A 27,867-nucleotide genomic window follows, 5' to 3' on the forward strand; every position below is an offset into this window, starting at 1 on the left:
ATTAAAAATATAACAGACACATTGAAGAAGACTGACGCAAAACAATCTTAAGAAGTCAGGCTAAGCAACGTAAAAAAAAATGTATGTAGATCTAGATCTATATTTTGTTTGTCAAAATTATATATATTTATTACGACATAGGCCTATCTATGCTATACTTCTATAGAAGTATATTCCACTACAACTCAGCTTCTAAAATTAAAATCTAATCCTTCCTAAACTAGCAGTTCAGGCCCCATCCGCATCGTAATAAAAGTTGAAAGGTCGACCTTGTGAAATGTGTGAATGGAAATTTGACTTCTCATCATTTAGTTTTATTTTTAATAATTAGACGTAACGCTAGTCTAGAGCAGTCTAGATTTTTAGTTACTCTGGATACGATACATCATACCGTTACCTTTTACTTTTAAAACTTAAGACTTAAGATAAGACTAATATTAATAATTGAATAGGCCTACAGCCCAGGCTAACTGCTAGTGACTGCTAAGCGCTAATCTAAGTCGGCTAAGTCATACATAGGCTAAGTCATACATAAGTCATAAGTCGTAAGATTATTTCTTATTTTCTTAGTTTGAATCAGTTTTACTTGGTTGATAGTTGATTGATATTTAATTTGATATTGATAGTGATGTATTAATTTACTAAAATTACGCCTATTCTAAATTTACTATTACTAGACCTAGATCTAGATCTATTAGTTTGTCTAGACTCTAGAGATATCTACCTAATATTTTTGTAGACTTTGGCTGGTAAATATTAAAATAATCTAGATCTAGACTAGATCTAATCTAGTAATTGTAATGTACTCTTTTTTTTAGTGCGATTACTATTTATTAAATTAATAAAGTTAGTCTATTAACCTTTTCATTAGGCTAATAATTTAATATTGTACTTAGGCCTACTTAGTATTACTAACTATTAAAGGGTCCCTGGCTAGATTCTTAGTTATTTCTTAGCACATCTCAGAGTCCAACCTAATTCAGAGGGTAGGCCTACCTGACTTACATTAGGGAAAATATTGGTTGCTGGCAAAGTGCTTACCAAAATACCACACTATCCCTTCATATGGTGAGGTTACAGAACAGGGAGCTTTAACTAATACCTAGATCTGATCTATTAGTACTCTAAAACAAAGGGGAACTTTACTACTACTGTTTTTAATACTAGATCTATCACTACTCTAAAAATGTCCAAATAATAATTTAAATACTTATCAGCAATCCCCCTCCCCACTTCTGCTACACTGGCCAACAGGGTTATTTAATTATGGGCTTATACTTGTATGGGTAAAGTTAAACTTAAAATAGTAAAATAAAAGATATATTATATAGTACATCTACTGAGAATAGACAAAAAGAATGTCTTACTCGGCCTATAGACTTAGACTATAGGCAAATGACTTTATTTAATCCATCTAAACACATCTCAGTGAACCAAATTGTTTGTTCTTTGACATTGAAAATACATGTATTGAATGTCATTTAGACTCATTTACTTATCTTGGTTTCAGAATGAAAATGTCATCCTTTGATTCTCTGCCCCATAAAGATGAAGTGGATCCTGAAGTTGCCAACTTTATTCAGATTGAATCACAAAAGGCAGAATTACAAGCTCAGGTAATAAGTTAAATCAGTAAACAAACACCTGAAATATCACAGAAATTATGTTCACCCCTCCCCCCTATGAAAAATGCTATGTAAACATCACTATATTGTTTTTCCTCATTAGAACCCATAGATTCCATAGGGAATTATGTTAAACTTTCCTTCTGGTAGTTTTGAAAAATCTCTAACTTGTGCATAAAATTAATATACTTGCAGTTTTGTTTTCCTTTAAAAAATTGTTGAAAAATTTAAACTTACACTGGTAGTGGTAGTTTAGAAAAATTTCAATGAATGGTTATCTTGTTTTGATTTCATTGAATGGTTATGCTGTTTTGATTTCATTGAATGGTTATGCTGTTTTGATTTCATTGAATGGTTATGCTGTTTTGATTTCATTGAATGGTTGTTATATTTTCTCAGGTTCACAAGTTGGCAGATGTCTGTTGGGAGCAATGTGTAGACAGGCCACGTGATAAACTAGACAGCAAGACAGAAAACTGTGTGTCAAATTGTGTGGAGAGGTTCATTGACACGTCACTAACTATAGCTACCAGGTTTCAGAAGCTTTTGCAGGGAGCTGCAAACATGTAGTCTTTATTCTGTGTTCATTATTTTATTAGCTTTTTTTAAAACTGATATTTCTTAGCAAATAAAACTGAAAAATTGTGTAATTCTGAATTTGAGTGATTGTTGCAGATTGAGATTCAGTTATAAATGGATGATTCATTGAATAGATAATAAAAATGATTATTATGTTGTAGATTTTACTCTTTCTGTTTTAAGATGTCTGAATAGGTTAAATCCCTATTTTTGACTTGACACAGCTGACCTGTAATCTGTTAGCAAGTTTCACCTATCCTGGTTCCCAACCAGTCAAAAGTTTAAGCTTTTTATGAAGCTAACCACAATTGTAGGTTTCGTCAATTTTCTTTTCAATGCCTCCCAAATTAGACAAAAAAACTGGTTACAAACCAATTGCAAATAAAAACACAAGAGAGTGAAAAGTTTTTCTAAATGTTTAATTGAAATAAGAGCTGTGAATACATGAATGTGACATCAGACAACCATGAAGCATTCACAGAACAGGACTAAGTAAACATTGAGTTTTGTAAGCTACCTCTTGGCTCTGTTAGAGAAACATTAAACTGACCACAACCATCCCAAAAAACCTAAACCATCATGGTGATTAAATATGACACCAAAAAAAAAATTTGCATAAAAAAAAATCAATTTTCATTTGTTTTTTCTCTGAAATTCCTACTTATTATTGAAGTAAAATGGTTGTAGAGTACATTTACTGCCTCCCCTCTAGCCAAAGGTATTGGTGTAAGAAAGTGCTTGGCGCAAGTCTGACAATACAAAAACCACAGAGTGGTACACAATCAAGTAGATCTGAGATCCGTACCAAAATACCAAGACAACATAAATAGAGTGAAAAATATGGCATTAGTTAAGTACACTTTGACTGTGAACATGGTAGATAAAAATTATATATTTTGTTTTACTATTTCAACATCTACTACCCCCTTCCTTTAAATTCCATTATCATTTATATAAAAAAAAAATAGAACAAAAAGTATTTAAAAAAAAAACCATTGTCATGGTTACATGATACAATATGAAATGGCAGTGAAGGAGAAAAAAATGAACATCACAAATTGAGATGGAGCATGTGCACTTGGACATGCTAAATCTGGGTCACATCAAACTTCACAAAAGTTATACAACTGATGCATGCGATTAGTAGGTAATTAAGTCAATTACATAAAACTACAAGCTCTTTAGTAACCACAAAGTGACCTGCCTGAAAAAAACTTGAGGGAAATCATTTCTAGAGCCAAGGGTGACATAACAGCTGAGTTTCTAACTCAACACAAGGTGGATAATCAAAAGGAAAATGTTTTGTTATGCTGATGAAATATCTTTCTATACCACAATGATACACTAAGTTGTCGCTCAGTGAATAAAACAAACTACTGCTTAAGTTTCTTATTTATTCTTTTAAAATATGCATAACCCTGAATAAATCTGCAATGCATATTTAATTTGCAATCAAACAGCAGTGATGATAAAAACAACAGATAATTGACAGAAAATTTGAATTTGGTCTTAAAGATATTTTTCTTTCCTAAAACGTACTGATTTTATAGCTCAAATTTGAAAACCAAAGTAAATAAATCAGTGTTTATTATGTGTAATGTTCCTTGCAGTTTCTGTTTAATACATAATTCTAAGGTTATTGACTATGCCTAAGATGTAACATTTTATTAAAAAAAATAATTTTTCCCCACTAATACTTTGCAGTTCAAATAAATTACAAAAGACTTTTAGTGCTTTACACAATGGAAAATGAAATATCTGAGAACAACAATTATTCTACAATAATCAACAGTTAAAATAGTTAAATCTATATTGAGCATACATTTTAAACTGATTCTTAATAAATCTCAATAACAATAATAAGCTAGTTGAAGACTAGCATATAAGAAGATTTAATACTTTTTAAAAAGCCATTTTTATTACTGTCATTGAATAATTCATAATTTAAAATTAATTTTCTTATCATTGCACTTGTCACATTTTATCTTTAAGTTCCCTGCAAAAAGTACTTTTCTTTGCTTTCAAACCATTTTTAAGTTAATTTCTGGACTTAACATTACTCAGTTTTAATAAAAATATTTCTGCTTTAATTTGACATGTGAGCGGAATCAACATTAGTTTGAGTATGGACTAGAAAAAATACAAGCTGACAGTAAAAATGTACTAATCAGGCACTGATTGGGTGTTATCTGTAAATTGAAAACATTTTTTTTCCTATTTAAAGGCTGATGCGCAAGTCACCTGTGTGTACAAGTCACCTGTGTGTACAAGTCACCTGTGTGAGCGAAACAGGTACCTGGTGGTTAATGCAAACCTTCGTTAGTAAACTGGTGGTAAAATATATAGAAACAACTGACAGTGTGTAGGTTCAAACAGTACTTCAATGTCTTTCTACATTCATGTGTCTGTCACATAAGTTCAACATACACAAAAGTTTGTGCAGCTTTTAATGTTGAGCTCTCTATTTAAAAATAAAATAAAAACATGACTATATTAGTAAAAAGAAATGGAAATAACATTTAAAAATTATTTTCCATTTGTAGATAGTTTCCTCACATGTAAGAGGAAATGGTTGGGATTAATTCAAACAGATAAATCATAGACGCATGAATGTATGATTAAAACAAAGAACAAAAATAAAAATCAGTTTAAAAATTGGTCTCTGAGCAAAATAAATGTGAAAATAAATAATCGTATTAAAAAATGTTTGAAACAAGCAGAATGTGCAGGCAAATATTTGAGTGATATAATCCACAGTAACCATCAACACCTTGTCACCCAATAACACAAAGGTTACACATGAGCAATGAACCAGCAAATGACAAACTCTGGATTAAAAACATTTGGGAATCCATTTTTAGGTAATTGTTGGTTTCTACAGAGTTCATCAATTTAAAAAAAAATTTAAAACAAAATTGTTTATTTTAATGATAAAATGTATGCATCTAGCATGGTGCGAAAGCATTGTGACAGAAACAAGGTTGGGCAAAAATAAAATTATTTAGACATTGAGCACTGTTGGTTACAAAAATCTGGCCAACATATCTATGACTAGAAAATGTGCCAAAAAAAACAGTCATGGTCTGGGGATGCAACAAGGTAAAAAGTGCTAAAAAACTGATGAATGACTAGGATATTAATAAAAAAATGTGAGCATATATTTTCACAGACACACTTATACATACCATTTAGTTTTGTTAAAATACAGACAATGGCTGAGTTTGTATAAATTCTTACCATCTGCTAAAAAAAAAGAAATCACATACACTATTCCTAAGTTACTTGATTTCTACAAATAAATCTCCAGGTTAACTGAAGTTTAATTTACTCTAGAAAACAATTCTGTTCAAATTATAAATTTAATACCAACACCTATGATAAAAAAAAGTTGTAAATTTACACCCCTAAGATACACACAGCTAAGGGGTTAATCATGAAAAAATAAATCCCTTAATCAAAAATACTACAAGTCCAAGCCAAACAGACAGACATCCACAAACCAGTCAGGTGGATTTCTTTCAGATCAATTGTAAAATATTATAAAATTCTTTGAGTAGTAAGTTTACATCTATTTACAATACCGATATCAAAACAGGAAAATGATGGTTACAAGAAAAAAACAATGCAATAACTACCATAACATTAAGCTTGTAGCACCATAGTTAGAGATAGACACACTGTTGGACAACAATTTGAGGTGAAGAGAGTCCGTGACTGAAGCTCAAAAACCTGAGTCCAGGTATGATGACGAAATTTACATATGGATAACGGGTTAAGTACGGTTGGGTGTGTATTTCAATGACCACCTATTTTCTTTAACTAGACTGTTAGTCATAAGATTAGCTAGTTCAGATAGTAGACCTGCTTTAAAAAAAAAAATCACATTTGGTTGATAAATCGTGAACCTGATTTAGCAAAATTTAAACTCACCTGATGGTGAAACAATTTTAGGCACTTGGTTATGGCGGATACGTTGGTAATAAAATTTAAAACAACCTTTTAAAACACATTTCAAATCTCTTAGCAAGAAAGGATCAAGCAACTTTTAAAATTAGTGTTTGTTTTTAATTAAAAGAAGTGTGTTTTTATATGTTGACTTACAAAGACTACATTGAATTTTACATAAAGACTGCGATTAGAATAGCAGTGTCTGAAAAAAAATCGAATTAAACTAGTTTTAAAACTAAATAAACCCCATAGCTGCTTGCAATACTTTTCAAGAATGGATAAAAATGGGAGCATCCAGGAGCTAAATCTTATAAATATTTATTAAAAAAAACAACAACAGAAAATGTTAGTATCCTCACAATGTACAGACAATTACAAATGGTGTTTCAACACAAAGTTTTCTTCAGTACAAAATAAAAAGTCTGTGTCAAAATGTCAGTTGTATTTGTCTTTCAAACACTTTCTGTTTTTTTTGTCTTATCTCGGCATTGATCCAGCAGCAGAGGCTCCTCATTACATGGCTAGTTTAGAGACTGACTACATCACAGATGTCTCTGGCCATGTCCTCTCCTACACATCGCCAACATTCCATTTATACTTCATATACATCGTCTCAAAAATTGCATAAAAGAAAAGCCGTAATAAAAGAGAAGTAATTAGAAAAATACAAGCGGATGTACTGTACATGAATTTAGCATTGAGATGCTGCCATCAACACAACAGTCAAACAAGAGAGTATGAAAGAACATCACATTGACAGATAAGCTTTGACTAGAGTTGGTAACACACAGTAGCATTTGTAAATAGTCTAAATATGCTATTATGCTTGTCTTTCACAGATAAGTATAGAAAACTTAAAGTATATATTTTTTTAAATGTTAAAAAAAACAACAATTCAGTATCAACCCTGTAAATCACTTCCCTTTAGAGTTAAGCAACTTAAATCACTCTATCACAAGTCAGACAGCTTTAAATTTTATCACTTCATATACAAGTTTTTTATTGTAATTAGTTTAACTTTTATTATGCAACCTTTATAAAAATATTCTTTTTATACCATTTTAGTTTCTACTTTAAGACTTTATCCTTATTAAGATAAAAATAAAATAATTCATAAATTATTTTTGCTGTTAAAATTGCACTTGCTCTATTACCATATATTATTAAACATGAAACTGTTATTTTAAAAAAATCAAAATCAATTGTTTATCACAGTAAAAATGTTAATCAGAGTGTCTAAAAATTAGCTGACAGTCAAAGAAAATAAAAATAGTTAACAAGAAATTGAAAATTCTGAAATATAAAAAAAACGCTTTGAAAAAAGACAATAAACTTCAATACACATTTAGACTAGATAGTAATGTAAACTTGTTGAGCTTTAATTATTAACCTGTGACTAGAAAACCTAACAAAATGAAATCAATAGTGTAAATGAGGCACTATCCCAAATAATTTTATGGAGACAATCACAAAAGCTTTTCCCATCATTATCTTCTAAGAATTAGAACAATAATACAATAATAAAATATCGTCTCTCCGGAGGAATCTTTCCTAATATAGTAATATTTTGACTAAATGAAAAAATATATTTTGGCTTCTGTGGCAAGGCACTGGATAAAAGTTTTTTGATTTGGCAAAAAAAAAAAAGTTACACAAGGCAGAATTGAACATTGATGGCACTTAATACATTTCTACTGCTCTGATGGTTAGCTAATCTAACATTAACTACTAAAAACATTTTTAGATAAATTATTTATAAACCATCAAAAGTAATGAATTTAAAAAAAAAAATCAGTTGATTTGAAACAAATAAATTAAAAACAGACTTCTAGTAAATAAAAATATATATGAAACTATATACTAAGCTATATTTTTTTAATCATTATTTTATAAGGGGAAAATTGTATAAGTTTGAACAAAATCTCTTGAAGCTTTATAAAATTATAAGATAGCAACAGTATAAAAATAGGAAAAAAAAAGACTTTTAGAAGACAAGTATTCATTAAAAATGACTAAGACTACCTAAATTATGTTGCTGTATTTAATTAAATGAATGCCTTTACCAATAGAAACAAGCGAGCTAAACTTAAAAACAGATTGGCCTAAATCAGTGGATTCATGTCAATGACGGAACAATAGCCTATCCTCTAGCAAAACTGTTAGCACATACAAACAATTTCATCACGTTATAAATATTAGTTTTATAGTTTATAATACAAATATGTGAACATTATATTCATTTTGAGCAAGTTTTACATAATGATAAACTATATGACAACTTTAAGGTGAACAAAATTACGACCCATTGTCTAGATTTGCAAGAGACAAGCGGCACTCAACAAGGCCCCAATGAATGGATAAAATATTTTTTTAAAACTACGTTAACAAGTTCTGAATGACCTATTAAGTACAAGACATAATAATCAATAAAAACAGCATCCAACCAGGCAAGGATTAAATGGAGATTGTCTGTATACAAAAAAAGGTTATCTGTTATGCAACTAGGATGTGCCTTGGGTTAAAATCTCTAAACAGAAAGATAGAAAAAAAAAATTAAAGTGCAACAGGTGTCATGGATTTCAGAATATAACAAAGAAAAGAAGGTGAGCATATCAATGAAACAGTATTCAGCTTGAAGCTTATTAAAACAGGCAAAGCTCAGCATGGACAACAGCTGTATAAAAATATAATGTTCAGATGACTAGAAACAGTTAACATTAAAAGAATAAATAAAATAGTCAACAAAGGCAAAACAATAAACATTAAAAGAAACATGTAGGATTGAAAAAAGTATTAAAAGTCTGATCTTAAACTGTACTGACAGAATGAAAGGTTGACCTGTGATCTTCATTAAAGTAAATTTATCCCGTGATCTGCATTAAAGACAGTTATACTCTGTAAACTGACAGAATGAAAGATTGACCTGTGATCTTCAATAAAGTAAATTTATCCCGTGATCTGCATTAAAGACAGTTATACTCTGTAAACTGACAGAATGAAAGATTGACCTGTGATCTTCAATAAAGTAAATTTATGATGTGATCTACATTAAAGACAGTTATACTCTGTAAACTGGCAGAATGAAAGGTTGACCTGTGATCTTCATTAAAGTAAATTTATCCCGTGATCTGCATTAAAGACAGTTATACTCTGTAAACTGACAGAATTTAAAGATTAACCTGTAATCTTCATTAAACATAGTTAAAACGGTGGTCTTCAATAAAGATGGTATAACCCTTGATTTTCATTTGGGATAGTTTAACCTTTGAAATTCTTTAAAGACAGTTCAACCTATTATCTTCATTATAGAAAACTTTTAGAATCAAATAATTAAACAGAGATATTCAAATTAGTATGGTAAGATGAAAATAATTCTGAATTTTGTTATTACTTTAACATAAAAAAAAATGTTTTTATTAAAAAAATTAATTATAAACATTTTGACTGTCTTAGATGAAGTTAACCTGGTTTTTATAGACAAAGGGAATCATTGAAAAATCTTTTTAAAGATTGAAATACTGTATACAAATTAACATGTAATAAAAGTGAAATGTAAATCTATACTCGTTGTACATGATACATTTTAAAAATTAACTTAATTGTTCCTTTAAAGTCTTGGTAAACAATTTCAATAGCTTTTTTAAAAATAATTCCCTGAAAAGTTTGTTTCGTAAAAAAGATTAAGCCTTGAATAGTTAAATGTGTTAATGCATTTTAAAAGTAGCAATCTTTAGAGACATTTTATGAATAGGATTTCAAACAATAATAATGTATTGGACATGTAAATGTATGTTGATGTCCTACTAAAACAATTGCACACAAATGAGCAGGGTTATGTGATTGATAAAACAGTGAAATAAAAATAAACAATAAAAACAGGCCGCCAAAATGATACACGACTAGATTAGGGGTTGTGTAAATTGAGCATTTGAGATCCCAAAAACAAGGTTGGCTCTTACTGTAAACAGCAAAATTGTTGCCAAGATTATAATTACTTAAGTCAATTGGCTATGGGTTAAAAATGAGTTTCATTTTGAAAAAAAAAAGTTTTATGAACAATTTTGAAAAAAATTCTGCAAGTAGATTTTTAAAAAAAGTAAAAAGTGCACAAAAGACAACGGAACCGACAACATCAAGTCTGCTCTCAACCTTACTGAAGGTCTGCGTCGTCGTCTGCTGGAGGGCCATCCATGTCCTCCTCCTCCTCACAAGCCCTCAAGTACGGCTGGAGATCGCTGGTCACTGGTTCTCTATACTTACTCGACTGACCAGAAGCAATAGCTGGCCGGACGACTGCGGAGCCGTATCTCTTTCTGCAAATGGAGGGGTTGAAAGGAAAGATGCCAGCTTTCCGGAAAGTGGAGTGTAGATTTTCTGCCGACATGTTGCGGTGGTAGAGCCGGCACAAGAACTCACAGATTGAGAAAGATGATATGGATGCTGTCTCAGATGAATAGAGTGGTTTCTGCAGCTCAAAGCACAGCTCTCGCTGAAATGTGTTGCAGCATCCTATGGCCATTGGATGGAGCTGGGGGTTGAGAGTGGTTTGAGCTGTCACAAACACGACCTTGAATGCTGACCCCAGGTCAATAACTGCCTGGTTCAAACAGCGACCAAGGTTGGAGTCCAACAAGAGAATGAGCGTGTCTCCTGAACGACCAGGGGCTTGGGACAAAAAGTGCTCTCGGAGAAACGAGATTAAAACCTCGGGAGTTGCGCGCCCAGAGTGGCAAGCTATGCCGCCGGCACCTGGTGTGACGCCAGACAAAATTGATTTATCCAAGGTCTTGCCTGAAAAGATGAGAAAAGGAGGCAGGGCTTGGCCAGCAGCACTGCCACAAAAAAGAATTGTGGATGGTACTTTGCCAAGAAAAGTCATTTTTTTGTGTGGTTTGCCTCCATTCATACTTGCTCCGTTAAGACTAAGGTCTTCTGGAATAGAAATCTCCCCATTCTTTAACATTGTCAGAGGCAGCTCTACCAAGCTAAAGATACAATGTGGGCTCTCCTTCATGTTGTATGTTGTAAGTATCATATCTAGCTGGTTGAAGTGTTGCTTCTCTGGGCGTTCGTTTTTAGTTTTTCTAGATTTCCTAATGTAACATTCTGGATGGCGTGTCAAAAAGCTTCGGAACCATTTTACAGTGAGTGGCCTCCCCTGTGGACGCTTCCCAAGATGCACAGCATACTCTGAAGCCATCTTGACAACATCAAGCCTTGTGTACTTCATGCCCTGTTCTTTCCATTGTTTAAGTTGGGTTGCTATATTGGATTCCTCAGACTCTGAGAAAATAGGTCGTCTCCCTTGGATTATAACATCATTTTCTGCTGCCGCAGGAGTTGGTGGGTCATCCAGCATGTCCTCATGGCAAATAGCTGACCCATTGCATTCGTCATTACTGTATAGCTCCAGCATAGGACGCAAGTCCATCACTGGTTCTTCGGACTGTCCATTTAGCTGGATGTTCGGGTTATGGTCTTCTAATAAGTTCATCTTCAGTTTCACAGAATCCATATCTCCGTCAATGCAGTCATATCCTTCCCATTCTGTATCGCTGCAGTGTGCAAGGATTTCAGTGTGCGTACTACTCAACCCACTGGACTGATCTCTTTCTCCCTCTTTCTTTTTAACATGTTGAGGCTTTGTCTAATTTGAGAAGAAACAAAATCATTATAGTCACATTGATCCAGCAAAAAAACTTCTAAAACTTAGGAATTTAGCTAGCTAGGAATAATGTTAAATTTTCTAAACAAATATCTTAATACATATAAGTTGTCAGCTCAGTACACTAGGTACATTGATTAGATATACCCAATTAAAAAAAAAACATACAAAAAAAACAAAACCCCCAAATACAACAGATTAATTAAAGAAAGTTTGTGTCATTTCCAAGATGGTGTAAAGACAGAACAGAATTAGCTTCTTTCTTTAAGTTGTTCTATGCATTCATATTTTAAAAATAGTTTAAGAATAAAACTAAAATGTACACATTTATTCACCGTATGATCCAAGATGAGAAAAGTTGAAGAACTTTTTATAATAGAACTTTTTTTTTGAATAATTTCCGACACTGAATTAATCAGTTTGGGCCTTAGATTAGGTGTTTTGATAACTTGTAATGATTAGATATTGCAATTTAATAAGTTTATTTAGTTATGAAATAATTGTAACAGACTGGTTAATTTTTATATTTATACCATTTCTTAATTTTAACATAGATCTAGTACAAACTTGAACTTGATAATAAATTACAAATACAATTAACCAGGTCAGTACATTTCTAATCAACATTTTTGTCAAAAATGAGAATTGGGATGATAGTTTTGAGGATAGAGACCTTTATCTATATTATAGTCTTTTGCAGACTATTAATAACTAAACATGAGATTATGAAAAATGAGCATCAATAAAGATTTTTTAAAAATTGTACTAATCTTAAAAAAAATAGAGCAAAATTTATCAGGCCAATTAAATTTAAAAAGCAACAACTAGAAAAAGAATACTAGTTTTAGAGATCTAGAATAGATTCTACCACTCCTTTTCTTAGTAATAGAAGTCTAGATCTAATCTAGATTCTCTAAAATTTAGGCCTATATACCTGAAAATAATCTAGATTTCTAAATGAAATAGAATATTATTATATTAGGCCTAGATCTAGGCCTATAGAAAGGGCCTTAATTTTAGCAGAAGATCTAGACTAGAATTGATGTAGGCTGGGTATAATAATTCATTACAATTGGTTTACTATACTAAGTATACTTAAATGTCATTATCCTTATTATGGCAATGCTAAAGTTATCAATGGGTAACAAATGTTAACTTCCATTTTGTCTGATTTGGGGCTCTGTCAAATGATGAGTTACTGTAACTGCGTGAGTACCTAAAACTGCTCACCTGTTTGAAACGCATGTTTACTCCTTCGTGATACAGATTGTGTTACCGAAATTGCAAAAAGCGTATAGCCATTGAACTTTAAGTTGTATTAAACTTGACTATTATCGAAAATCAGAAAAACAAAATCCACAATTGTGTGGATTTTCACAAAAAATCAACAAGGGCGTTTGCCATTTTCGCCAAGTAATAATAAGTGTGTCAATAGACGGCAGTTTAATTGAACCTTTACGAAACTGCAGCAGTCAAAAACAATATAGGCCCTAACCTAGATCTGTAAGATATTTCATTTGCTTTTACTTTTCAGTTTAAGCTCCACTACATCTTTAAAAATAAAAGCTGATACATTTTAAAATAAAAAGTTTTCGAAAGAATATGACTAACGAAATTAACCTTTCTTAAAAATAACCATTTTTCTCCTATATAATGCAGATCGATGCAAACAAGTTAGTGTAGCCCAAAGACAAGGCTGTGTGATCTTACACTTACATTTTATGCTTTTATAGGGCAGTATGTTTCTCAGTGTTTAAATTTCTATATTTCAAGTTTATTTTATATTTAAAATAATGAATTAAGAGAAAACCCTATCCATAAATTAACCATGTCAAAAAGTATTGAACACTTGGGGGATTTTATTTTTAACCTGTTTATTTTTCTTGAATCTGGCCAATATAATTTCTTCTATGTAGAAAACGATTTTGTACTGCTTGAACCAGAAGTATGTAAATAGACAACTGTTGATTGATTTTCTTGTTATTTGCAAGTTTTTCGTTTAGCCCATTTGTGTGAAAGCGAAAGGACTTTTATAGCCTAGATCTTTAGATCTATTTAATGAGAATGAGGCTTATCAATGTATAATTTTTAATTACATAAATATTTCATTTTTTTTCCATTAGTCAAATGTCCTTTGACAAGAAAGATGTTATGAGCATATTGCTCAAAGTCTTCAAACACAAAGATTTTAAATCAACTACTCAGAAAGAAGCAGTGAAAGCTGTTGTAAATGGTAAGCTTCACAACATTGCCAGGTTGTACTAATAAATCAGTGAGCATTCATTTAAAAAACAATGTAGATCTAGACTAGACTTAGACCTTAGATCTACTACTACTAGATCTAGATCTACTAGTTTCAATGTAGATAGGCCAATATATTATATTGAATATAAATATACTAATAACTAGGCCTATATCTGAAACTAGTCTAGTCTAGATCTGTCATGGGGGGGGGGGGGGGGGGGAAGAGGGAGGGTAGTGTCCAATTCACAAATTATGAATTACTGAAAAGTAGAATATAAAACAACTAAACAACGGTGTATGCTAGTCAGCGGGTTGGCTCATATATTTTACTAGACTATCTAGACAGACAACTAACTTTGATCTACTAGTTTAACAGTTACCTATTCAAGATCTAGATCTAGTAACTAACCAAGTAACTTACTAGATTAGTACTATTACTTAGGCCTAACAAAGTACAATTGTTCAACTTACAGCCTACAAGTTTTCTGATAAATTATTTGTATTTATTATCATTGTTACTTGCAGGCAAAAATGATGTGTATGTGTCGATGCCAACTGGTGCAGGAAAGTCACTGTGCTACCAGCTCCCTGCTGTTCTGGCATGCGGTGTCACAATTGTTGTCTCCCCTCTTATTGCTCTTATGCATGACCAGCTGGATCACCTAGAGGCTTTAGGGATCAGAGCAGAGACAATTAATTCTAAGCTTTCAGCCAGCGCAAGGAAACAAGTTGTGTCTGAACTTCTGTCCAAACATTCCAAGGTGAAACTGCTCTATATCACACCGGAGCAAGCAGCCACTGATGGGTTCCAGAGTATTGTAGACTCTCTTTTCTCTAAAGGGAGGATATCATATTTTGTGATAGATGAAGCCCATTGTGTTTCTCAGTGGGGTCATGATTTTCGGCCAGACTACTTAAAACTTGGTGAATTCCGCAAAAGGATTCCTGGGATTCCGTGTATAGCATTGACAGCAACCGCCACACCACAGGTTGTTAAGGATATAGCAAGCCAGCTCAAGCTTAAAGAACCTGTGCTTAAATTTAAAACCAGTAGTTTCCGAAGCAATCTTTATTATGAAGTTTGTATGAAAGACTTTTTACCTGATCCGTACATGGATTTGTGTAAATTTGCTCTTAAGTGTTTGGGTGGTCCCTTGGAAGATTCAGAGACATGGGTATGTTTTTCTTTTAATATTCCATATTGTTTGGTTTATCTAAGTATGATGAGCTGGAATATTAGTAGTATAATGGACCTCCCCCCCCCCCCCCCCCCCCACCACAATGACAAACTAAATATCATAATCATTTATGGCCACCATAGCTTACAATTCCAGTCTTTGACCACTTTGTATCCTAACTTGACCTCTTCCTACTGTTGTCAGACAGCTGACTAAGGTCAAGGACTTTCTACTGAAAACCATTTCCTGCTTTTGATGGGTATTTTTAAAATTTGCATTCAGTAATACACATGCTGATAAGAATTCAGGTAGTCCTAAGTTGTATGTGTGCAATGGCTGTTGAGAAATATACATGTTGATGTGAGTTCTATTAGCCTGCATGGTTGCTGCAAAATGGCATATAAAGTTTATACTAGTTAATGTCCAGACTTCCATTGGTGTTTGATTGTTTTTCTTTTCTTTTTCATTTTTTTTTCTTATTTGTATTATTGGAGGTAATTAAGATTTTCTCCTGCATAATTAAGTATTATGTTTGAACATGTTATGCACCATATAATATATATGTCCAGTTTAACTCCAACTTTCCTGCTTTTTTCATGATTTGTATTTCTTTAACTCTCCCACTACTTACCTAAGATTTGTTTTGCTTCTTGCACTTGTCCTGTGTACTCTACCTAATTACTAAGTGTTTGTATTGAATCCATCATTTCATTGTCTGCCTCCTTGTGTAGAATGACAAAGGATGTGGTATTGTGTACTGTAGAACACGCGATGGCTGTGATGAAATTGCTAGTCATTTGAGCAGAAAAGGACTTCCTACCAGGCCGTATCATGCAGGCTTAGGTGGTAAACTTAGGGAGGAGACCCAGAATGATTGGATGGAGGGGCGTGTGCCCATTATAGCGGCCACCATCAGCTTTGGTATGGGAGTGGACAAAGCTAATGTCAGGTAGGTATTACATGACCCGGGGAAAGATGGTGTATAGTCATAGAGTGTGGACTTTTTAAACTTGCTAAATAAATGTTGTCAGTATGAGTATCATTTTATAGTGTTAGATTTTAAGGCAGGGCTGTAATCAATTTCTACAGATTAGTTTAAATATTTTTTTTACTCTTAAATTTAATGTTTTCAAAGTTTGTTGACATTTGCTTGCTATGTATAGAGAGTGGTAAATCACAGAGCCCTAAATGCTGTGCTTGTTTTCAAGGTTTGTTGCACACTGGACAATGCCAAAGTCAATGGCTGGCTACTACCAGGAGTCTGGACGTGCCGGCAGGGATGGGCGACCTTCCTTCTGTCGGCTTTACTACTCGCATCGAGAGAAAGACACTGTAGCTTTTCTCATTTCTACTGAAAACAATAGACTAAACGTAAGTTGTCATCAGTCTTTGCAGGGCATTTAAACATATGCTATTACTGTAAGGGATTTTAAATTCTTAAATTTTGTAATTGTTAGGTCATTTAAACATTGTCAGTCACAATAATCAATGATTATGATTTATAATCAAAGAAAGAAATATTTAAAAATAGTGTTTATAGAGTTAGCCCCATGTCTAATGCTGAATGATTTTTTTTTTTTTTTACTTTGTGCAGAAAAGTGCTGAGTTAGCAAAACTTCAAGCTAAGTCATCAGAAGAGAGTTTTTCAGCCCTTGTTAGTTTCTGTGAAACCTTGCAGTATGTTGGCATCACTTTCATTTTGTGATCAGATATCAGCACATTTTATAAATTATTTCAGAATATTTCCAATGAAATTTTATCTAACAATTTGAAAAATTATTTGAATTTATTGTCTAAGTCTAAGTATTTTATTCAGTTGTTAAATATTTTTAGACATAGATTTGTTGTACATCACACTTTGTGAAAGATATGTATATTTATGTATAATTTTAACAAAAGATATATAGCTATAGTAAAGTGTAGTTTTCACGAAAATATAAAGCTCTGTGTATAATTTTAACAAAAGATATTTAGATAAAGTTTTCACAAAAACTATAAAGATCTATGTATAATTTTTTTTTAAAAATGTATAGTTATATATACAGTTTTCACAAAGAAAATGTAGAAGTAACAATATTATTATCTGTATCGTAAGGTGTCGCCACTGGTCCATAGCTAGTTATTTTGGTGATGATAAGCCCAACTGCGAGCGTGCCTGCGATGTTTGCTGCGACCCCAAGAAGGTTGAGATGGACATCCTGAACATGCAGCGCGGCCTCATCAACACCAAGATGAGGACAGCTCTGGGCGGGGCTATGATGGTAATCAACGAGGACGACACTGATATGTACGAAGGGGGGCGCAAGGGAGCTAAAAGGTAAACATTTTTGGTCTTGTCATCAGTCAACTTTAGACCACACCTCAAGGGTTAAGTTACTCAACTTTTTAACTCTTTATTTTTTTCATTCGTGATTGTGTTATTGAAGGGAATTTCCTCCAGTGCAGTTAAGTATTATGTGTCAATATTTTGTCGCCATATGGCCTGTTGACAGCTTGTTTTTCTTTAATTTTTAACTAAGTGTTGTACGTACAACATTTGTTTACAACAGCAGCATTTTTAGATCAGCTTTTAAAATACCAGCTATTATAAAACTATGTATGTGTATGTTGAACAGGGAAACAGACATGTATGAGGCAGGGGAGGGAAGTGAGGATGAGGGGGAGTACCACAGAGAGAGGAAACAGGCAGAGAAACAGAAGAAAGTGAGAACCACCATCATCATGAAAGAATTTGAAAAAAGGAAAGCTGTTAATGTAGGTCCACAATTTTATGTTTTGTACAGTAGATCTACTCTTTCATGTTATTTTCTGTCAAGTTATTTCAAGTACAGTAAACTGTTCGTGGTAGCTTGCTTTCTAGTTAATGTTCTTGTGGAACTAGTAAACATCAGGTCAGTCTTTGTTGCTTGTGTAACTAGTCCAGTTCTCTGTTTCTCATAAAACTAATACAATTCTGTTTTTCCTCCACCAGAAATCAGCTCCTGAAGAGAAGTCAGATGACTTTGAACCCCCGTCTGCAGACTGTCCACTCCGTGATGCCAGTAGCCAGAGGGTGACCAAGTTAACTGTGAAGGTCAGTTGTGGACTTCCATAGGTAGTAAACTTTGTCACAATATGGCTGCAGTAAACTTTATCAAACTACGGCTGTAGTAAACTTTATCACAATATGTCTGTAGTAAACTTTATCAAACTACGGCTGTAGTAAACTTTATCACAATATGTCTGTAGTAAACTTTATCAAACTACGGCTGTAGTAAACTTTATCACAATATGTCTGTAGTAAACTTTATCAAACTACGGCTGTAGTAAACTTTATCACAATATGTCTGTAGTAAACTTTATCACAATATGTCTGTAGTAAACTTTGTCACAATATGTCTGTAGTAAACTTTATCACAATATGTCTGTAGTAAACTTTATCACAATATGTCTGTAGTAAACTTTATCACAATATGTCTGTAGTAAACTTTATCACAATATGTCTGTAGTAAACTTTATCACAATATGTCTGTAGTAAACTTTATCACAATATGTCTGTAGTAAACTTTATCACAATATGTCTGTAGTAAACTTTATCACAATATGTCTGTAGTAAACTTTATCACAATATGTCTGTAGTAAACTTTATCACAATATGTCTGTAGTAAACTTTATCACAATATGTCTGTAGTAAACTTTATCACAATATGTCTGTAGTAAACTTTATCACAATATGTCTGTAGTAAACTTTATCACAAATGTCTGTAGTAAACTTTATCACAATATGTCTGTAGTAAACTTTATAAAACTATGTCTGTAGTAAACTTTATCAAAATATGTCTGTAGATATTTTAGTTTTGATACTTGGTGCTATATTAATGATATTTTGTCAAGTTTCAGAAAAAACTGAGCTTATTCCAAAATACTAATGATAATTCATCATATTATCATTTATGTTATAATTAAAATGAATAAATTATTAGAAAATCTATTGAAATAAAAATGAAGCTTTTTGTTAAATAACTTCAAAGACAATATTTTAGGAATCCATGCTTATTTCTCAATACTCAATATTAACAAATGGAAATATTGATTGATGTATTAAAATCAGTTTAAGTACCAGGGTGCCGATTATAAAACAATATATCAAAATTTGATTGAGTTTGTTAAATTTTGTCAGTGTTTCACTTTTACCTCAGACCAGGGAACATTGCTTTGAGATGATAGAGAAATCTCTGTATGAAAATTTCATCCGTGTCTACGCTGAGGAGGACCAGCGTATTCGAGCCAGAGACTACGAGCCCCGCACCAACGCCCTGGACCTGGAGCACCAGATATTCCTGGCCAGCAAGTTGGCCCCCATGTACAAGTCCTCTGTCACCAAACTGGTCTCAGAAATACGCAAGCTCACACAGAACAACGAAGCTCACGCTTGCTTTAAAAAGGGGGAGTCGGCTGTTCCGTCAAATGGCATTGATAGACTGACCAGCAGTGAGAAGTCTGAGAGGTCAGATCTTGACACACGTGAGCCGGTCAGCAGGCCAGACAGAGCTGCGGACAATGTCTTCGTGCGGGCCAGCGACCTGTTCTCACAGATGAGCAGCAGTCGACCCTCCCCCACGCCATCCAGTCTAGGCTTTCAGACAGCCAGTTCTGTTTTGTTGAGCCAAGCTAAATCCCCGCCTTCAGCCCCCCCACCCACAGCACCCTCTTTTCAAACTGCTTCAGCTGTCTACAAATCCCAGAACTCCGCAACAAATCCACTCAATGGATTGTTATCTGACTTCCAGAACGCTGCAGCAATTCCCGGTGGTGGGTTTTTATCAGATTTTCAAAACCCTGCTAAAGAAGAGAAACCCCCCAGTGCTGGCAAGTCCATCCGGGACAATATTTTCTCCATTTTATTTGGGGACAAAAATGGTTTCTCTGGCACCAAAACGCCAGCTGAGCCAAAGAACTCTCTGGTCATAGACACACAGGATGACAGCATGGACTGTGATAGCCCGCAAGTGACCCCTGGCCACTCACAGGATTCCAACACAGCCAAGCACAAGCCCAAGGTGCTTTGTTTCTTTGAGAAGGTTAGTGAGGGTGGGCCCAGCTCACCCAAGGGGGGCCACTCTTCAGCTGGGCCAAAAGGGGAAGCTAGTCAGTCAAGAACCGGTACAGAGGCCAAGAAGGAAGGGAGACAAGCCAGTATTAAACATTCCACCAGTAAACATAAAGGTTTTTCCAATGAAGGTAGAAGCAAGCAGCCATCTCAAAAAGCTGAGTCTAAGAAAAGAAAAATATCTGATGAAGTAAGTTAAATTTTTTATGCACTTTTTTAAGTATATCATGATAGTCTAATTATAGCTCGTTCTCTGAAGCCTAATTAAAACATCCCTCAACCCTGAGATATCTAACAATAACCACATTATAGCAAGAATCTATGAGATATCTAACAAAACATTGTTATCATTTCTTTGATTATGTAAATGTATTTTCCTCATTTGGTTTGTCATTTGTTCTTGTTGTACCAGTAATGTTACATATTATAAAAAAAACAAGTAGAGGTAGTAAGAGTAGAATGAATTGATGAAAATATCACTCTATTATTTTCTTTGTTCCCTATTTTATATAGTTTATTTCTTATATTCAATGTTTAAGCTTATGTCTATTAAATTTTTTTTTTTGCTAAAAGTATTTTAGATATGTGGTAAACCAGGTCAGTATAAAAATAATTCAACTAGATGGATAAAATTTAAGCACTTTCATTCCATCCATTCATCCATATTTTTGTTGCTAATGTACAATTAATAAAAAATTTTTTACCTCCTCATCTCCCCCAGCAATTAGCCATGCAGCACACACTGGATGCTTACATCAGCAAAAAACCCAGGCAAGAAGGTCCCAGTGAGCATGAGGTCAGCAAGAAAAGGCAGGAAGTCTCCACCAAGGTTAAGGTATTGGCTTTGTTGATTGATACAAAGCTGGTCTTTCAATATCTGATCATTTAATGCTTTATTTATCAATACATTTTGTGTGACTTGTAAAAGAAAGTTACTTCTTGAAGTATAAAAGCCTCTGCACTTTCTAAGTGATTCAAGGATACTCTGTTTTTTGGATATTGATTTAGTAAAAAATCTGTCTATATTACATCCTAACTGATCCCCGTTACCGCTTTTTCTTGTCCGTATTTCCTTCTCATACCTGTTCCCATTACCTCTCCTATTTGTCCCCATTACCTCCCCTATTTGTCCCCATTACCTCCCCTACTTGTCCCCATTACCTCCCCATTTGCCCCTATTACTTCCCTTACTTGTCCCTATTATTTCCCCTTATTGTCCCCATTACCTCCCCCTTTTGCCCCTGTTACTTCCCTTACTTGTCCCTATTATTTCCCCTTATTGTCCCCATTACCTCCCCCTTTTGCCCCTATTACTTCCCTTACTTGTCCCTATTATTTCCCCTTATTGTCCCCATTACCTCCCCCTTTTGCCCCTATTACTTCCCTTACTTGTCCCTATTATTTCCCCTTATTGTCCCCATTACCTCCCCCTTTTGCCCCTATTACTTCCCTTACTTGTCCCTATTATTTCCTCTTATTATCCCCATCACCTTCCCTACTTGCCCCATTACCTCCCCCACTGGATTAGTTCCCCTTATTGATGTCAACTCTGACTGTTTTTAGAAACCTCCCCCTGTATCTGAGGCTGAGGAGAAGAAGATGAGGGAGAACAAACAGATGAAAGTGATAGCTGACAACGTGGTCAAGTACCTTACCCCATACTACAAGGCTGGGAGGTTTGCTAACAAGGTAAGTGCTCATTGTGGTACCAGTTTGGGGAGGTTTGTTCACAAGGTACTTGCTCATAGTGCTACAACTGTGTATTAGCTTTTGGGGTTTGAAACTGACCTTTGAAAAAAAATGTAACCAAACCTGGCATTAGTAGAGGATAAATGTTTAATTGGGGCCTGTTTCACTGTCTTTGTTGATCCAGCAGACTTCCATTTGGGACAATTAGGACCAAAGCTTGATAGCACTTTCCTAGACACTTGTTTATTTATAGAAAAGTAATATCAGTTACCTCCCCTTGACTGTTACCTTGGCTAAAGCCCAACAGCATATAACAAAAAAGGGAGATAATTCTAGGACCAAATAACTTTAGTTGCTTTGGGACATATTTTATTCTAACACTAAGGTGGATATCAAATTTACCTAAAACACACATTAATACTGCTGGTATTTTAGCTTATTTGTGGTGCTGGCAAACTGTACATGGGGTAGGGAAAAAAATAAATTTCTGATCATGGTTCTCGCCAGTCAATAGTTTTGTGGTCTCCCTTTCCTTGACCTGTCTAGATATATGTGTAAATATATTACTAGTATCTTAAACAAGAGAGAAAGCAGTTGATGCTAGATAGTGGTGAATACTTGATGTTGTGTACTTGCTATTGTTGCTTTAAAAAATTGTGTTTTTTGTTTTTAAATGTTGACCAGGACACGTTTAAAATGGTGGCTAAAGCCATCACACAGCAGGTCCATGAGACAACCAAGGGACTTCCCACAAATGGTGAGTTACTCAGCAGTTACAAATTTTAAACTACCACTCACTTTATATAGTGGATTTGACAAATATTGAGACAACCAAGGGACTTCCCACAAATGGTGAGTTACTCAGCAGTTACAAATTTTAAACTACCTCTCACTTTATATAGTGGATTTGACAAATATTGAGACAACCAAGGGACTTCCCACAAATGGTGAGTTACTCAGCAGTTACAAATTTTAAACTACCACTCACTTTATATAGTGGATTTGACAAATATTGAGACAACCAAAGGACTTCCCACAAATGGTGAGTTACTCAGCAGTTACAAATTTTAAACTACCACTCACTTTAGATAGTGGATTTAACAAACATTGAGACAACCAAGGGACTTCCCACAAATGGTGAGTTGTTCAGCAGTTATAAATTTTAAACTACCACTCACTTTAGATGGTGGATTTAACAAACATTACTGATTTATTTGCAAAAACAAAAAAATTAATGAAAGCTAATTTAGCTGAATCCTGTCCTAACCATGTTTCCCATACTGTCATGAGCTAGACATTGCTTTATGAGTCCACTTAGTTTAAATCAGTACCTGGCATCATTTGGTCCCTGTAAGCAGTGCCTGCCACTTGTCTAAGTCTAAGTCCCTGTAAGCAGTGCCTGCCACTTGTCTAAGTCCCTGTAAGCAGTGCTTGCCACTTGTCTAAGTCCCTGTAAGCAGTGCCTGCCACTTGTCTACTTGCAGGGAAAGAGGAGGCCAAGCGTCTGGTCAGGGAGTACATGGAGGAACACAAGCAGGTCAATGGTCAGACTGACCTCAAGGGCTGGCTGTAAGTCAGACTGACCTTAAGGGCTGGCTGTAGGTCAGACTGACCTTAAGGGCTGGCTGTAGGTCAGACTGACCTTAAGGGCTGGCTGTAACAGGTCAGACTGACCTTAAGGACTGGCTGTAACAGGTCAGACTGACCTTAAGGGCTGGCTGTAGGTCAGACTGACCTTAAGGGTTGTCGTAGGTAACAGATTAAGCCATCCTTTAAACTCTGGTCCGACACATCAGCCTTTGGTAGAATCAAGTGTTGGAAATAGATGTCCATGTTACAAGACACTTGAAAGTTGGTCTGTGTGCTAATAGTGCTACAGGAATCTAAAGCCTGTTTGTGCTATTGGAATCTTAAGTCTGTGCTTTTGGAAATCTTAAGTTTGTGTGCTATAGGAATTAAAAATGTTTATGTCATTGAACCTGACCATTATACAAGGTCTACTTTCCTAATTAGGTTGGGGCGTCCAGTATTACTAACTATGAGTGTTTTGTCTGACCACATGCTAGGAATTACAAGCCCTCTGGTGGTCCAACATTTTCATTGTTATCTCCCTTTGATTGTACATTATTATTATTTTTTTTTTTTGCTGCCTTTAAGATTTTGTTTTACCTACAAGTACAGCAAATATGGTCTTACACCATATTTGCTGTACTTGTATTGAAGACTTTGTTGTGGTTACTGTACCTGTCTTAAGACCATATTTGCTGTACTTGTATTGAAGACACTGTTGTGATTGTTGTTGATTCTTATAAATTTTTGGCTATGCAAAAAAAAAATAATATTGCCAAAGTAAATTCAATTCTAGATTCTTCTTGAGATGCAACTTTTTTTAATAGAACCAATTTTTTGGTGTTGCTATGAAAACTGTTGACAAATAATAACGTAATAAGAAATGTGCTCTTAAGGAGCATTTGTTGCATAATAAAGCTTGACATTTCAGGTGTAATCTAATGTCATCTGTCATACTCCTGACATTTCCATAGATTATAACTGGGACTTAAAATTCACTGATTTTATGATTTGGATGTGTGTTCTCGAGTAATCATTAAAGCATTTCTCCTTGTAAAATTATTAAAATACAAGAAATATTCTAAAGATTTTTATTCTATACATTACCGAATTTTCATATACATATAGTTTGTAGGGAAGTCAGCTCCTAAAATTGTTAATCAAATTATTATTTTAATTATTCTTACTCAATGAAATCCCAATTAAATTTTTTTGTTCAACCTTATAAGACATTTAGTCTTTGTTACCCCCCCCCCCCCCCCCCTTGTTGATTGTATTCCTATTCTTATGTCCCTTCTTGTTTTACGGGAAGTTGGTACCACCCACCTGACCCCCACCTCTTATTTGTTAAACCCAACAACCAGCCCACCTCTAACTAGTTTAACCAGAGGTTTAACCCAGCGACCTGCCCACTGACATGACAATGCTGATGTTTTGACTATTGCCATGGCTACGTAGCTTCACATCCTGCAGCCTTGACCTTTCATAGACGCTAGCTGTGAGGTAGCTGTGGGAATGCTACCCTAGTGTTCAAAGTTTATGCTACCTTTGGTTAGTGCTACCTTTGGTTAGTGCTACCTTTGGTTAGTGCTACCTTTGGTTAGTGCTACCTTTGGTTAGTGCTACCTGTGGTTAGTGCTACCTTTGGTTAGTGCTACCTTTGGTTAGTGCTACCTGTGGTTAGTGCTACCTGTGGTTAGTGCTACCTGTGGTTAGTGCTACCTTTGGTTAGTGCTACCTTTAGTGCTACCTTTGGTTAGTGCTACCTGTGGTTAGTGCTACCTTTAGTGCTACCTTTGGTTAGTGCTACCTTTGGTTAGTGCTACCTTTGGTTAGTGCTACCTGTGGTTAGTGCTACCTTTGGTTAGTGCTACCTGTGGTTAGTGCTACCTGTGGTTAGTGCTACCTTTGGTTAGTGCTACCTTTGGTTAGTGCTACCTTTGGTTAGTGCTACCTTTAGTGCTACCTTTGGTTAGTGCTACCTGTGGTTAGTGCTACCTTTAGTGCTACTTTTGGTTAGTGCTACCTTTGGTTAGTGCTACCTTTGGTTAGTTCTACCCAGAGTAGCCTGATTGCTGCTACTTACAAGCTGATTTTATTTGAATGGGGTGTTGGGCTTAGGGCAAGAGTTTATGTTTCTAAAAGTGTTAAAAATTTAAACGGGATTTGGAGTTTTGTCTTAGGAACTGTGTGTCTGTGCTTACACATAGAACTGTGTAACTCTGCTTACACTTACACACTGAACTGTGTAATAGTCCCACTGCTGTATTACCAACCTACTGTAAGAATGAACCTGTACTTTTGCTGTGTTCCTAGAAGTGCAATGTATTGGACCAACACAAAAACATTTTGCCGTCAACTCCTGTATTATTTCATGTTCCTGTCATTGTTGTATTTTATTAAAAAATTGAAACATTTTAAGTTTTTTTTTTTGGCTTTTTTTCCTTTTTCCTTACGTCTGAAAATTTTAAAATTTTTGCTTTTTTAAAAAAAAAATTTTTGTCGCTCTTTGCGTTATTTAGTAAAGGGAGACAATCTAGAATTAATTTCACAAGTTTGAACTATTATGTCCCCTACAATTGTTACTACCTAGAACCCTTTCCCCGCAACCATATTTCAAGTGGTAATGCTAGACTTAAGCGTACGTCACGGAGCTGTTTCTTTGAATGTCAATAGCCGCGGGACAGCATCCCGTGAACATTCAACTGGTAGATAGTGATCCAATATCCGCGACTTAAGGAACAATGCATTACATGTGGCCCAACAGGGAATTTTTTTACCGTTTTCAGATGTCGAAAACAACTGCTATCCCAGTGTCGTCTCCCCCCTCCCCAGAGGCTAAGCTGGGGTATTGGGGCTGACCCTAGGGGTAGAAAAAAAATAAAAAGCTCACCCTGGGCTGCATTACATTAATTAACTACCGTATACACACAGTTAAGACAATAGACTGCTATACGGTTGTTGTTTTTTTCGGACTGATTTCTACATAGAGTGACACCAAAATAAAAACCAGTTACGGAAAGTCAATGGAAAAAATAAAATGTGCCCCCGGCTTTCCATCAGAGGCGTAGCTAACTATTCCGGCGCCCGGGGCGGACTATCAATTTTGCGCCTCCACCCTCCCATATATATATATATATATATATATATATATATATATATATATATATATATATATATATATATATATATACTCCTGTCTGTGAAAAAGCGCCCCCTCCCCCCCAGTTGGAAAATTTGAGGCGCTTCTTACCAGTTACTATCCCGTAACATTTTATATTTCAGTGCCACAAAATCTATTTAGAAAACAGTTAAACCAGTGGCAAAGCTGTGTAGTTTGTAGTTCTTTTTTCCGTAACTTTGTGTATAATTCAATAAATAGCTTTTAAAATTAATTTTCAACTCTTTTGGCGCTCCCTTAGAGTCGGCCCCAGAGGCGGCCACCCCACCCACCCTCCCCTAGCTACGCCACTGCTTTCCATTTTGGCGAGATTGGGAGCTTTTATTTACGTGAAATAGTAGATATAAATGGGGAGGAACTCTTTGACACCCCACACCAATCTCAGAAGCTACCTATTCCCTGACATGACTATTGATTGTTAAAGAAAAAAAAAGCCATATGGGCCCTTTCTCCTCAGGGGATGGAACTCTTCTTGGAACCTTATTGTGTAGACTACAACAAAATCTGGTAAATTTAACTACTAGTGCTGAAATCATCTTTCCATTTTATCAGTGCAATATAAAAACATTGTTTCGATCAATTCATTGTTTTAAAAATAATGTATTTATCGTTTTACCTAGAATAAGCAAGTATTTATGGTTGGTGTTGGTAAAAGCTAACCACGTCTGAATAAATGTCTCGTTTATTACACATATTAATGGTTATTTGAAAAGCCAAAGCCGTTTCCTATGCTGATGGCGTCCTCACTGGTCGCAGCCCGTTCATATCTGCTTGAACTTGGTGACATAATTGGGGCGAACCGGAAGTGGCCCTTCCCGGTCAACACCAGCGGAACTAATGGCGCCAGGGCCAGGGACGACAATCCCGAATCAGGGGAAGTAATTGCATTTCATTGGCTCGGCTCACGTCTGACGGAGGAGCGGGTGCCCAGGTTGACAGGGCGATGAAAAAGATGGAATCGTTCCAGATTGTCTCGTCATCGCTGCCGTCTGTATGTTGTGCCTGTGAAGGTTTTGTCCCTGCGTCCTCGCTATAGTGTAATGTGCGGTAGTTGTTATTTGTAGCATGTCTTGGGTGAGGTTAAGAAAAATGACGGATGG

At 34.8% G+C, this 27,867-nt stretch overlaps 3 protein-coding genes across 6 annotated transcripts; 2 read left to right on the forward strand and 1 right to left on the reverse strand.

Moving 5' to 3' along the window:
- Positions 1 to 222: 222 nt before the first annotated feature.
- Positions 223 to 2,367, forward strand: LOC131935092 (mitochondrial import inner membrane translocase subunit Tim8). Of its 4 annotated transcripts, none has more exons than XM_059291403.1 (3): positions 223 to 263; positions 1,511 to 1,616; positions 2,025 to 2,367. In XM_059291403.1, exons 2-3 carry the CDS (start codon positions 1,512 to 1,514, stop codon positions 2,193 to 2,195), a joined length of 276 nt encoding a protein of 91 aa, XP_059147386.1. In that variant the 5' UTR covers positions 223 to 263; position 1,511; the 3' UTR covers positions 2,196 to 2,367. The 4 variants fall into 4 exon arrangements, with proteins under 4 accessions (XP_059147386.1, XP_059147388.1, XP_059147385.1 ...); XM_059291405.1 differs by lacking the exon at positions 223 to 263 and adding an exon at positions 539 to 545; XM_059291402.1 differs by lacking the exon at positions 223 to 263 and adding an exon at positions 1,269 to 1,286.
- Positions 2,368 to 9,581: 7,214 nt separating this feature from the next.
- LOC131935093 (uncharacterized) lies at positions 9,582 to 13,220 on the reverse strand. Its single transcript, XM_059291407.1, has 2 exons — positions 13,048 to 13,220; positions 9,582 to 11,799 (listed from the first exon to the last, which is right to left on the reverse strand). The coding sequence occupies exons 1-2, from the start codon at positions 13,060 to 13,062 to the stop codon at positions 10,303 to 10,305; spliced, it is 1,512 nt and encodes a 503-aa protein (XP_059147390.1). The 5' UTR covers positions 13,063 to 13,220; the 3' UTR covers positions 9,582 to 10,302.
- A 516-nt stretch (positions 13,221 to 13,736) lies between these two features.
- On the forward strand, positions 13,737 to 24,781 carry LOC131935102 (ATP-dependent DNA helicase Q5). Its single transcript, XM_059291419.1, has 14 exons — positions 13,737 to 13,762; positions 13,941 to 14,050; positions 14,587 to 15,236; positions 15,971 to 16,188; positions 16,448 to 16,610; positions 16,834 to 16,916; positions 17,335 to 17,556; positions 17,855 to 17,993; positions 18,211 to 18,312; positions 19,418 to 20,518; positions 21,050 to 21,157; positions 21,892 to 22,017; positions 22,702 to 22,774; positions 23,502 to 24,781. Exons 2-14 carry the CDS (start codon positions 13,945 to 13,947, stop codon positions 23,588 to 23,590), a joined length of 3,180 nt encoding a protein of 1,059 aa, XP_059147402.1. The 5' UTR covers positions 13,737 to 13,762; positions 13,941 to 13,944; the 3' UTR covers positions 23,591 to 24,781.
- The last annotated feature ends 3,086 nt before the right edge of the window (positions 24,782 to 27,867 follow it).

Source organism: Physella acuta, unplaced genomic scaffold, assembly GCF_028476545.2.
Source record: "Physella acuta isolate Inbredline_101_S28 unplaced genomic scaffold, ASM2847654v3 ptg000131l, whole genome shotgun sequence".
Taxonomy (NCBI): domain Eukaryota; kingdom Metazoa; phylum Mollusca; class Gastropoda; family Physidae; genus Physella; species Physella acuta.

Coding starts and splice junctions, on each gene's coding strand:
- LOC131935092 (XM_059291403.1), top strand. CDS start 1,512: ATGAAAATGTCATCCTTTGATTCTCTGCCCCATAAAGATGAAGTGGAT. Junction 1,617..2,024: donor AGGCAGAATTACAAGCTCAG/GTAATAAGTTAA, acceptor ATATTTTCTCAG/GTTCACAAGTTGGCAGATGT.
- LOC131935102 (XM_059291419.1), top strand. CDS start 13,945: ATGTCCTTTGACAAGAAAGATGTTATGAGCATATTGCTCAAAGTCTTC. Junction 18,313..19,417: donor TGACCAAGTTAACTGTGAAG/GTCAGTTGTGGA, acceptor CTTTTACCTCAG/ACCAGGGAACATTGCTTTGA. Junction 20,519..21,049: donor AAAGAAAAATATCTGATGAA/GTAAGTTAAATT, acceptor CATCTCCCCCAG/CAATTAGCCATGCAGCACAC.